Genomic DNA, 12,525 nt, shown 5'->3' with positions numbered 1-12,525 from the left:
CAAGTGCAAAAGATCACTAATCAGGAAGCACTAAGGAAGCAGGTGCCAGCTAAAAAAATATTCTGTGACACATTAATCAGCCCCAAATTAATTCAGGTCACTTGAGGCAGGGAAGGTGTGCTTTGCTTTGCCACAATAATGTACACTGGACAACCAGAGGGTGCTGTGATGAAACAGAGGGTGGCATGGGTGAGCCAGAGGGTGGCATGGGTGAACCAGAGAGTGGCAGTGGTGACAGAGGGTGGCAGTGATGAAGAAGAGTGTCCCAAACAGGCTGGACACGTAGAAACAACAAGTTCGCAAAACTTGCGACCCGACAGGTAAGTTCGCGTTTGCGAAATTGTACAAAAACCCTCGCGACCTAGCAGAAACCCGCGCGAACACAAAAAAAATTCGCGAGAATTCGCGGATTTTGCGGATTGCGAGTTCGCAAATCCGCAAAATTCGCGAACGCGAGATTCGCAAAATTCGCCCATGCTTAGTCCAGGTGTGCTGGTACGGATCAGCTGTTAATTTTGCATGTCAAACCTTACAAAGCGGTGTCGGCAGCAACAATTGCAAGATGGGTGAAAGGAGCTATGCATGAAACTAGAGTGAATTTAGAAAGATTAAAGCACATTCTATTCGTGGTGCAATTGCTTCGAAAGTGTATGGAGAAGGAGGTAGTTTGAGTGAGATTTTGAAGGCAGGAGATTGGTTGCATGATAGTGTTTCGAGATTTTTATTTGAAAGAACTTTAAACATGCATAATGCTAGCCTTGTGTCTTGCCATAAAATGTCTATTCTCAGAAGTTTAGTTTATAGGGAATCGTGGTTTTATTAAAGACAAACAGGCTAGCATTATCCCTCCCTCCCACCCTTTGAGTGGAGAAGGTGGTGATTATTATTTTTAGATGTTTATAATTTGTTTATAATTTGATTTAAATGGTTGGTTATCTTTTGATTAGTTTGTTATTAGTTTCAAATCTGAAAATATATTTTGATTGATTTAGAGCAGAGGTCTTCAATCTGTGGGGCGCGACTCAAAAAGGGGCCGTGGAGTAATGGAAAGGGGAAATAATATCAAAAAGGGGGAGTGAAGAGGTGGTGCTCAGCGGCACCAAGGTGGGTGCATCCTCCTCTCCTGAAAGTACGGTTTATCAAAAAGGTCCACCTCCAACTGAGTTAATGTGTGTCCAGATGTTCGTGGAATACACAATGTGTGTTAAAATACCCCTCACACACCAAAAGGGCCCTTGGTGTCATGCTTCATCATTGGGGTCTTGCCCCTCCGCTGTGGGACGGGGCGTGCTGCAACAAGCGACTACGCTGGAGCACCTTTCTTATGTGGGTGCGATGTGAGTGTATTGGAGTGAGTGTCAGTAGGGTCAGGGGTGATATATAAGGTGATGTTAAAAAATACCTGGCCTTGTGGTAGAAAAAAATATTTAATAGACACTGGCTGGTATTGTTAAAAAAAGTAATTCGGAGAGATAAAGCAAGTCAATGGGCTTTCTCTCCTGACACAGTGTAAGGCAGCACATCAACAGTGTTGCCTTACACCATATCTAGGAGGCCATGAAATGCCACGCAACGTGACTTTGCATGGCCTCGTAGATATGGGTCTGCGCAACCAGAGTGTCATAAAAAATTATGCAGCGCAAGGGGCTTATAAATAGGCCCCTATATTTTGAAAGGAAGCTCCATTTTATCGTAAAACATTTTGTGCATTTTGTAGCAGTCTATCTTATACTGTGTGTAATGCAAGTATAAAACAAAGACTTACATATTCACAGTGCTTTCTGTCACAGGTTGTGAACTCATAGCATTAAAAATACCCAAGTCACTATTTTCCACTGCACCAACCACAATTTAATTCTGTGGCTCTCTAGTTTCACACATGCAGTGCATTTACTAATAGAATTTTCATAATGTGTTATAGTGCATTTACCACTGAGTAACACCTTTTTCAAATGTATTTATTATTCATTGAAGCTGCCTGTTATTTTATATGTAGCTACCGGACGGTGAAAGACCTAAAAAATGTATGTATGTTTTAAATATGATGAATGATGTTCAGCTACCTCAAGTTACATGCAGCTGTAAATGCCAATCTGTCAGCATCCCATTAAATATAATATGGTTTTCCTCTAATGCCGTGCAATAAAGTTGCAGCCCATGCATTACAGCTATTATACCAAGGGCCACATGAATTATGTGATTATGAGGCTGCAGCGATCTTAGCATGATTATAGATTTTTCGTATTTACTACATAATCCATCTGCCACAGAATTTGCTGGTTTTAACCCCCAAAAAATTATTTATTCAAAAGTTACTACAGAGCAGCAACAGGTGTTGATGCTTAGTAGAAGGCCATTTGTAAAGCTGTGCTGGTCACCTTTTTGTTGCTTATTGCTATATTTAGTGTGCAACTGGTACTAATGAGGTGCAACCACAGTTTGACCCTTTCTCTGGTGAACATTTATGGTTGTCAATGATATGGAGTACCAGGTTCTAGAAATTTTCGTTGGGTACTTGTGCCTCAAAAATTTTGGGGGGGGGGTCTCGGCATCAAAAAGTTTGAAGACCACTGATTTAGAGGGACAAAGAATTTAAGAGAAGATCAGTAGGAGTGGAAGGAAAAGAAAACAAGTCAAGGAAGAAACAAACAAAAGAGGATGAACTTGGAATGTTGGCTTAATTAGTGTTTGGAGTTCTAGTTATTGTGACTTCAGGTTTGTTCTAGAAAGCTTTTAAGATGCTGCTCAGAAGTGGTTAATGAAAGGTTATGCATAAGGCTAGTCTCCTTGTCTAATAAAATCACAATTCTCTATTCCAACCCCAAAACGCACTGAGTTGAGTTCACGCTTTGCTTTTTCACCTGATTTGCGTTTTGTGCTTCGGTGTTTTAGAATGAGTGAGCACTGCATGACAATGTCTGTCTGGATCCTACTATTATAAGGGTGCACAGGCGGGGGCATAGTCAAAATTTCATGTATACAATGTCACCCTGCCGTTATTTTGGATCCAAAAATTCAGATTTACAGAAATTTAGAATACCTAGTATTTGGGTTGTCTACAAATTGAACAGGTAAGTATAATAAGGGTTAGATTAATCTTTATATTGCATTCGCTCTTGATCCAATTTACAGATAGAGGTAGGAAAGACAGAGTAGGAGACTTTGTGTCTTCGAGGCGCTTTGTGGTTCTTTTTGATTACTGTTGAGGAGCTCCTTGAAGAGAAGTCTATTGTTATCTTCAGTTATTTGCTGAGCTCCAGTTTAGATGTTGAAACTTCTTCTATGGCTTTGGGTAGAATGCTTCCTTTTATAGAGAATCTGTACCAAGATATGCACATGATTTTAAGGGATGACCATTGTAAGCTCTGTTACTGAGATGTATTTCTATAGTGTCCTTGTTAGATGTCAGGAACAAATATAAGCTGCTTTTTACTTCTGTTTCCATATCTCAGGCAATAGTCGGTGTCTCTCCGCGTCACTTGGGTACAGTGTTTGATGCTCTTTCAGAATCTAAAGCCTTCATGTCCAACATGTCTCTCACCAGCAACATGTAAGTATAAAGCGCTATTGTGGTGCTTGCCTCTGCCCAGCCATATGTTTGTCCATGCCGTGCTTTCCAAATACTCCAGATGGGAAGGCCTTAGCTAAGTCCCTCTTTTTTTGATCGACCCTACTAGACAGTGTGAGCTGTTAGGTTGCAAAATACCTTTGAGTATGCTCGTTGGTTGACTTTATTTTCACTCCCATTTACTTGTTTTATTCGTTGACTTGTCCATCTGGTTTGTCCCTCTCTTGGAGCATAACCTCTTCACTTGTGTCCTCCTACAGCTCCCTTTAGGTAACTGCTTAAGCACTCCATAAGAGTGTGTGTATTTTCCAGTTCTCTCCATCTTGTGCTGCTTCTCCACCCAATACACGTTCTCCCAAGTTTGCCTCAGCCAAGGTGGTGGTTGGCTTCCCATTTGGTCTAGAGCAGGGTCTGGCGCACTCCTTACCAAAGCAAAGAGCAGCAAATAATTCAACAAAGAGCAGGTTGGTTAGCACAAGCTCAAGGTCTCACTGAATAAAATTGTTCCCATAGCTACCACACAGTAGGGCGAGTCAAATGTGGAATTTTGACGCATTTGGGGCTTTGAGCTTACATGAGCCTATTGGGCTTAAGACCATCATGGCATATGTCATTGCTTCCTGAGGTCTGATGTCATCAGGAAGTGACACTGGTGTATACCCATAGGAGTGTTGCATGCTCTTAAACGTGTTTCTTTTCAAGTTGTGGCCACTAGATGGTGCATGCTCTCACTGTTGTGAGACATATTGAGGTTTACCAAAAACACTGAGGAGCTGGCAAGAGAGCCCTTTGGTTGACTTTCCTGTCACATTCATTTGCCCGCTTCTTATTCATGTCCCAGCTTGTCAGTCTTGTTTCTCCCTCCCATGGAGCATTTCCTCTTTACCAACTATTGATTAGCTGGCATCTCTGCTTCCACTGTTTTCTTTTCAAGCACTACTTTTTTCTTGTGTGTTAAAGCAGTCCATCAGAGTGCATGTGTTTTTCAGCTGTCTCCCTCGTGTTCTTGTCTCCACCTGCACTCACTGTTGCCAGAGTGCTTCTCCCTAGTGCTCCCCACAAACCGTACCCTCTATTCCTGTTATTGTTTCCTCCTCACTAGTGCACTTCATGTTGCTCCCCCCATCTCCATGTTGTTCCTCATCCCCTGCCCTCCCTTGTGTTGCTTATACTTCTGTGTTGCTTCGTCACTGTCCCCGCCTTACCCATTATAGCTTCTGCGTCCACTTATCCTCCCTTGTATTGCTACTGCCCCTAATACTTCTACTGCTCCTGCCCCTTAATTTTTTTTTTTTTTTAATGTTTTTGTTCCTTTAATTTTCTTTTTAGTTACCAATCCAACATGCCAGCTTTCATGAGGGTGTTGCATTGTGTAGAAATGATGTGAAAAGTGCTCAATTAAGTTGTACTTAGGTACTTTTTCCTCTAATCCAGGTCACATTCTTCCATGTCTCCGCGCCAACTGTGCCAGTCAACAACTAAGGCAGGGCAGCCATGTCGAAAGAAGGCGGTCACTGGGCAGGTGTTCTGCCACGTCCATGCATCAGGGCAGGTGTCCTATGCGTCTCCGTGAAGGTGTACAGCTTCATGTGCCTACTTCGCCACACAGTCTCTTGAGCCATGGACTTAAGCTATCATTTTCTAAGTTATGGTCTTTCTTAACCTTTTAAAAGCTCTTCTAAGTGGATCTTATCTTGAGGAAAGGGACCTCTGTTGTACAGAGGAGGGTATGACTTCTGGTTCATTCATTATGTTGGATTATAGCAGTTTCTCCACTTGGCACTTTTTAATAGCACCTTTTATTCTGAATGTGACTTTTTATTGTACATTAACACTAAATAGTTGTTGTGAATAAACTATTCAGTTTTGATACAACTATGTTTTCACTTCATTTTAAGACCACCTAGCACTTATAGCAAAGATTTGGCATAGACAGAATTTCTGTCCTTTACTTACCTGAAAGTGTGAGCTACAGTACTCACACCTTTGACAATACACCGTGACACACATTTGTCTGTAGTGCAATGTTATATTCATTTTTGGGAAAAAGTAAGGGAACAAAAAAACCCATACATTTAGAGCATCGGATAGTGAGAGGTCTGCCGTCTCCAAAAGGAGTCAAAACATTTGAAATAAAATGTGGGGGATGGGGAACATCTTACTAGACGCCCTCAAATTTTCCGGTAGTGGCACCACACTTTTGTTTCCATAAAACCAGTGTATTGTGTTAATAGGTTAAAACAGTTAACCATTCTTGCTAATATTTATCTAGTTGCTTCATTTCCTGCCACACGGTGATTTTACCATGACTGTTATAGAGTTTAGTTAATATCATCTGATTCCAGACTAAATGTTTTATCTCATTAATGCAACCCAATGGTGTATGGAGATTGGTTGATCACCAGTGTCTAGCAATAATGAACTTGAACAATGGTCACCAACATTGTCAACACGCAGAAAACTAGTGAATAGTCATTGAGGTAGACATTTACGCCACATAGCAGGGCTATATCATCTTCTGCAATGAACCTGTTGAATCTGACAATTTTTTGAGTTCATTCTAAATTGTTGCAATTCCTGGACTTTGTAAAAACGCATAGATGGTCCGCACTGGGGACAACGGTTGTCATTTTATTTGAATATTCCCTTAATCTTGAGTGGAGTCAATACAAAAATCATGGATAATTCTAAAGAACAATCTCTTGTACATAACTATTGAAAATGCGACACTGTTCAAAGAAATTGCATCATCCCATTAGATTTGTGAAGTTTCAATATTTTACTTACTTCAGCTAGGTCCTAAATAAATGTTGGCTTCTCATTTCCTAGTTTAGAATAGCATCTGAAGACTATTCTTTCAGATTATTTAGATCTATAGATTTACAGAAAAAAGGGGTACGTTTCCATTATCGCATCCATACCTTTCTTCACTCCTATTGTTGCTTTAATTTGCCCATCCGTTAAATTTAAATATAGACTAACCCTAGGGGATAACTCGTGAAAGGGTTTAATGCCCCCTGTTCTGTCAGTATCTCCCTTATAAGATGTAGGTCATTACGCAGTGAATAATTAAGAGATCGGGAGGCTTATTACATGAAGTGCCCCGGGGGAGCAATGGACGCTTGTACGACCCCTTCTGTAATAGCAATAGCGCTGGCGCACATAAAGCGCCAGCTCTATCTTCAAGGGGGTGTTCCCTCATTTGCATGGGGTCGTGCCCCATGCTAATGAGGGAATCACTTTATTTATTTTTATTTTATTTATGCGTTTTATATAGCGCGGACTTTACCCGAAGGCGTCAGAGCGCTTCACAATAGGAACAGTAATGATACATGAGAAAATTACAAGTGAACAAATTACAAAAGCAGACGTAAAAGTGACAATTGTGAGCAAACAAAATTCATGAGGTAGCAAACAGTGCATTACAGTAGGAAAAAGTGACAAGTGTGCAGGTTACAAGAGAAAACAAAGTACAATTAGAGGTATAATACTGCAATAGAGAGGTAGCAAACCGTGTGTTACTAGAGAAAAGTGGCGGGTGCATGTTACAAAAGAGTACCAAACACAGGTAGAAGGAAAATACTGCAATAAATGGAGGTACAAGGATAATACTGCAATAAATGGCAAACACTCTAGCCACAAGAACACACTGGGAAGGCACTTCCATAGTCATGGAGAATAGAAATTTCATTAATGGGAGGTCTTCCTTCAGATAATAGAGAGGCTGTGAATTACTTTTGGAGGTGTCTTTGGAGGAGGAGAACTTTGAGGTCCGTTTTGAAGGCCTGGGAGGAGGTGGTGGTGGTGGTCCGGAGCTGAGGCGGAAGGGAGTTCCAGATTCTCACTGCGTTGCCTGAAAAGGTTTGGGCCATGGATCGTTCCTTCTTGAAAGTGGGAGGTTCAAGCAGTAGATTTTCCGCATTAAGTGATGGTCTAGAGCCTCCAGAGAGTTTCAGTTTATTCGCCAGGTAGCGAGGAGAGGAGTGCAAGGCTTTGTGGGTGTTACAGGCAGTCTTGTAGATAGCTCTAGCCTCGATGGGAAGTCAGCGGAGGGTGGATAACATTGGTGTGATGTGGTCGCTTCTTTTGGCCCTATTAATGAAATGAGCTGCTGAATGGAGAACAGATTTAAGGGGGGACAAGTGGGATTTGGGGAGGCCAGTAATAAGAGAATTGCAGTAGTACAGTCCGGAGAGGACCAGCGATTGTACCAGGATTTTAAGGTCCTGCTCCTGGAAGAAGCGACTAATTCCCCAAGGAAGGCGCAGTTGGTATCGAGCAGACTTTGCAATGGAATTGATGTGGGGGAGTAGATTGAGTTTTTTGTCGAGTATGACACCAAGGGATTTTGCGCTGTCGACGACTATGGGTTTATTGTTAAGTAGATTCATCTGATCCATCCATGACTGAACCGGGGGAGGAGAGCGTGAGGAGGAATTCCGTTTTGGAGGGATTCCGAATCCGTTTGAGTTGACATCCAGTTTTGAATGGAGTCGAGAGTAGAGTTTAGGATGGAGAGATCGTGAGTGGAGGCAACCTTGAGGTAGATTTGAGTGTTGTCTGCATAGAGATGAAAGTGTATCCCTGATTTACTTAGGAGATTTCCCAGTGGTTCTAAATAGAGATTGAACAATGTGGGTGCAAGTATAGAGCCTTGAGGAACACCTTGACCTACTGCCACATGAGATGAAAGACTGTTCGCTATTTTGATCATTTGGGATCTATCAGAGAGGAAGGAAGCAAACCATTTAAGCACAGTGCCCTCCATGCCCATTCTCTGATGAAGAGTGTTGAGGAGGGTGTTGTGATTGACAGTGTCAAAGGCTGCAGAAAGGTCTAGGAGAATTAGAAGACAGGACCCCCGCCCCCCGAATTGAGTATCCTCAGCGCGTCATCCACCACTTGCAGTAGGGCTGTTTCAGTGCTGCCGTTTTGGATGAAGCCGGACTGACAATTGTCAAGAAGATCATTGTCCTTGATATGACGAGAGAGTTGTTTCACTACACATCTTTCTTTGATCTTCGCAAGAAAGGGTAGGTTAGTGATGGGGCGGAAGTTGTTGAGGTCATTTGCATCAGCAGTGGGTTTTTTAAGCAGAGGGCTGACCTGCCCAGTTATGAAGGAGACAGGAAGGGAACCTTGACAGAGGGAGAGGTTGACCAGAGTGGTCCAATAGGAAAGGGAATGGGTATAGAAGTCAATGGCACTGGGGATGGGGTCCAGAGAATGGTTGGAGGACTTTGTTTCGAGGATGCACTTGAGAAGGGCATCTTCAGATATGGGGTCAAAGTTCTGCCAAATGGCGGAGAATTTGCGCTCCTCTGGAGGGGTAGGATGAGAGACCGGATCCACAAGTGATTTCACTTTTTCATCAAAGAATATAGCGAAATCTGCTGCTTTCTTTGTAGAATCCTCCAACTTGGAGGTTGGGGGAGAGCAGTTAGGAATCTTGATGAGATCGAATAGTTTTTTGGGTCTATTTTTGGCTGAGTCAAGGAGGGTTCTGAAGTGTGACATCTTTCCCAAGGAAGATGTGCTTGTTGTACTTGGATCTTGCTGAACGAAGCGTGACCAAATTATCGGTGGAGGGCACTTGCCTCCATTGTTTCTCCAGGAATCTTAGCTGCTTCCTTTCTTCATAGAGGGATTTGCTGAACCAAGGTGCTGAGGGAGTGGGCCTTCTCTTTTTGCTTTTGAGTGGAGCAACATTATTGATTTTGGCTGCAAGGACTGTGAGGCATTGGGAGGTGAGTTCGTCAACATCTAGGTTCGGGTCTAACCTTGGAAGTGATAACAAAACTGATTCACAGAGGGGACCGACATCAATATTTTTAGCATCACAGAACCAGGAGGTAGCCCTCATAGGTTGGCCAGGAGTTATTGAGTGTGACAGGTGAAGAGAGAATGGGATGAGGAGGTGGTCAGTCCAGTCTACATGAATAGGGGTAGTGATAGAAAGCATGCCTGCTTTAGAAATAACAAGGTCCAGGATTGAGCCCTTAGAGTGTGTTGATTCTGTGCAGTGTTGGATAAGATCGTTTGCAGAGAGGAAGGTGGCCAGCGAGTTCATAGAAGAGTCTTGCGGTAAGCCCCAGTGGTGATTGTAATCACCCATGAAGGTCTGATTGTCACTTTGCGAGTATTGGTCGCTGATGAAATCAGTGAGTTCCTCCATAAATTGAAGGGCCACTACGAGGCGGGCTGTAAATTACATGGAATCTGAGGGGTGAGCGATGGTGCAATTGAAGCTCAAGAGAAAGTCATTCAAAGGTGTGGGAGGAGCAGATAGGAGAAGCCTTAACCCGTTCGATGCTGATGACGGAACCGCTCCGTCATCAGCTGCGGTTGGGCTGTGCTGATGACGGAGCGGTTCCGTCATGGCCCGGCCGCCTCACTTGCGCGGCGCTGATTTCGCGCCTGCGCAGCGCGTTCTATTGAGCGGGGCGAGCCATGACGGAACCGCTCCGTCACGAGCACAGCTCAACCGCGGCTGGTGACGGAGCGGTTCTGTCACCAGCATGCGGCCGCCGCTTTGCCGCCCTGCCCTGTTAGCGCTGCGGCGAAATAGCCGCCGTAGCGAAAGAGTTGAGTTGAAGGGAGTTTCTAAAGATGACTGCAACACCTCCCCCAATGTTGTCAGTTCTGTCATTCCTAAATGTAGAATAGCCTGTGGGTTATAGGAGATCAAACAGAGTGAGCGGTTTTGTTGGACCAGGTCTCTGGGAGGAAGAGCATGTCAATATTGTGATGGTGATGGTATCGGAGATTTAAAGTTTGTGTTTTACTGCAGATCTGCAGTTGTGGAGCAGACAGCGCAGCTCTGTCAAGACTGTTTTGGTGACAGGGCACTAGGGCTCTGAAGAGTGATTGGGATATTGTACTTGTGTGGCGGTGCTCGGAAGGGTTTAGGTGGATGCCTGGTTCTGACAGAGGAGATGGTCGGAATAGTGTAGATAGTAGGGTTACCAAGGGATGCAGGTTGAAGAAGGGTGGCGTTCAAGGTCTTTATACTTGCAATCCAATGTGGCACTAATATATCTATATCTTTACAAGGAGAGATAGATATATATAGAGAGTGAGAGATCAAGAGATGTATATAGAGATAGATATATTTAGAGAGGTCGATAGAGATCTATAGAGATAGATGTCTATAGATGTGTATATATAGATGTGTGTGTATATATATATATATATATATATATATATATATATATAGATATATAGATATATATATATATATATAGATATATAGATATATAGATATATAGATATATAGATATATAGATATATATAGATAAGAATAATCAACAAAGGTTTCAGGGACGTTCTAGTTGGGTTAAGATTTTACAAACAACCATAGAAATTCAGCAGTTAGTTATCCCAAGAAACAATAACTTGTGCCCTATGGTACCTGTAACTCGCGCCACACAGTGCAGTTTTCTCATTAATTTTCTTTTTGCAAATGTTGTGGTCCTCTATCAATATATTATAGAAGATGTTATGACTGCTGTAATATGTGAAGTAATGAGAATTTGCCTAGCCTTGGTGCTGGTAAGTTCCAATTCTATTAAGGACTCGGAGGCGAGGATTATGCCTTACTTTCTTCACTTTATTTCTCACAGCAGCAAGAAAAACATGTAAAAAAACTCCTTTTCCCATGAACATCAGGGAAAAACAGGAAACTAAACAGTAAGTCCTTTCTCAGTCTCTGTGCACCGGCAGCAACCATCATGCCTTGCAACCACTCCTTCTTCCTCTTTCTTCGCGCGAAGCACTCTGTTCGTCAACTTCACGCATCTTGTTTCGATCCATAAGACCCTGGAAGAAATAACTGAGTCAGGACTCTATTTTGGAACAATAGGTACATAATACGATTCAGATAGGAACAGTAACAGCAATCACATGAAAACCACGTAAATAGATTACTTACGGTCCATACGGGGAGGGGTCACTTCCAGGAAGTCCCAGGGAGGGATAATCCTCGCCTCCGAGTCCTTAATAGAATTGGAACTTACCAGCACCAAGGCTAGGCAAATTCTCATTCTATGGCAGGACCGGAGGCTTCGGATTATGCCAGTTCAAAGCTTATCGACCACAAGCCGAGCCACTTCGATCACTGGCTTAAAATAAAACCTCTTGAAGGTGGAGTCCGAGGACCAGTCCGCGGCCCTCATCAGGTCCTCCAACCGAGCCCCCAGCCCAAAGGCTTTCGAGGCCATGGCTCCCCTAGCCGAATGAGCACCAAACTGCTTAGTGTCAATCCCCGCCTCCTGCATCACCCAACGCACCCATCTGGCGATTGTCGGGGAAGAAACAGCCTTGTACGGTTTCCGTAGGGCAATCAGTAATTGTCGCTCACCCGGAGGGCGAGTATCCTCAGTCATATCCTCATATGCACGGAGGCACTGCACAACACACAGCTTCGGGGAATCCGGGAAGGCCGGATATGAAATAACCCTCGTAAGGGTCTTGGTCCTACTGCTGACCGTAAAGGACACCCCTTCAGGGGAGAAGGTCCGCGCTGAAACATCAAGCGCCCGCATGTCAGAGACTCTTCTGCAGGAAATCAGGCACAAAAGCATTGCCAGCTTAGCAGAAAGCTCTTTGCGGGACAAAAACCTATTTGGTTGCCAGGAGAGAAAGAGATTCAAAACCCTGTTGACGTCCCAGAGGACTGAATATCTCGGTTCGGGGGGCAACGCGAGGAGAACCCCTCTCAACAACCTACAAACCAGCGGGTGCTCCCCAATCGGGGAACCCTGAACCAGGTCATGCCCGGCCGAAATGGCCGAGCGGAAGGTATTGAGAGACCTAAAGGCCAAGCCCTCATCCACCAGGTCGGCAAGGAAATTCAGGACATAGACAACATCCGCCCCCACGGGATCGAGACCCCGTCGCACACACCAGCGACGCCACCTGTGCCAGGCAGACCGGTATCTCTTGGTGGTGCTGTCCGC

At 43.7% G+C, this 12,525-nt stretch overlaps 1 protein-coding gene across 1 annotated transcript in view; it reads left to right on the top strand.

Annotated features, from left to right (window-relative positions):
- The window catches only part of LOC147724795 (protein brambleberry-like), a 244,234-nt gene extending 238,793 nt beyond the window's left edge, over positions 1–5,441 (top strand). The window contains exons 12-13 of the mRNA XM_086967074.1: positions 3,453–3,550; positions 5,003–5,441. Of these exons, the coding sequence (XP_086823200.1) occupies positions 3,453–3,550; positions 5,003–5,141 (237 nt within the window). The 3' untranslated portion in view covers positions 5,142–5,441. The remainder of the gene's footprint in view (positions 1–3,452; positions 3,551–5,002) is intronic.
- The last annotated feature ends 7,084 nt before the right edge of the window (positions 5,442–12,525 follow it).

This window comes from Lissotriton vulgaris, chromosome 4_1, assembly GCF_964263255.1.
Source record: "Lissotriton vulgaris chromosome 4_1, aLisVul1.2, whole genome shotgun sequence".
NCBI classification, from domain to species: domain Eukaryota; kingdom Metazoa; phylum Chordata; class Amphibia; order Caudata; family Salamandridae; genus Lissotriton; species Lissotriton vulgaris.
Note: the sequence above shows the minus strand (reverse complement) of the source record. Positions and strands in the feature narration are given on the sequence as shown.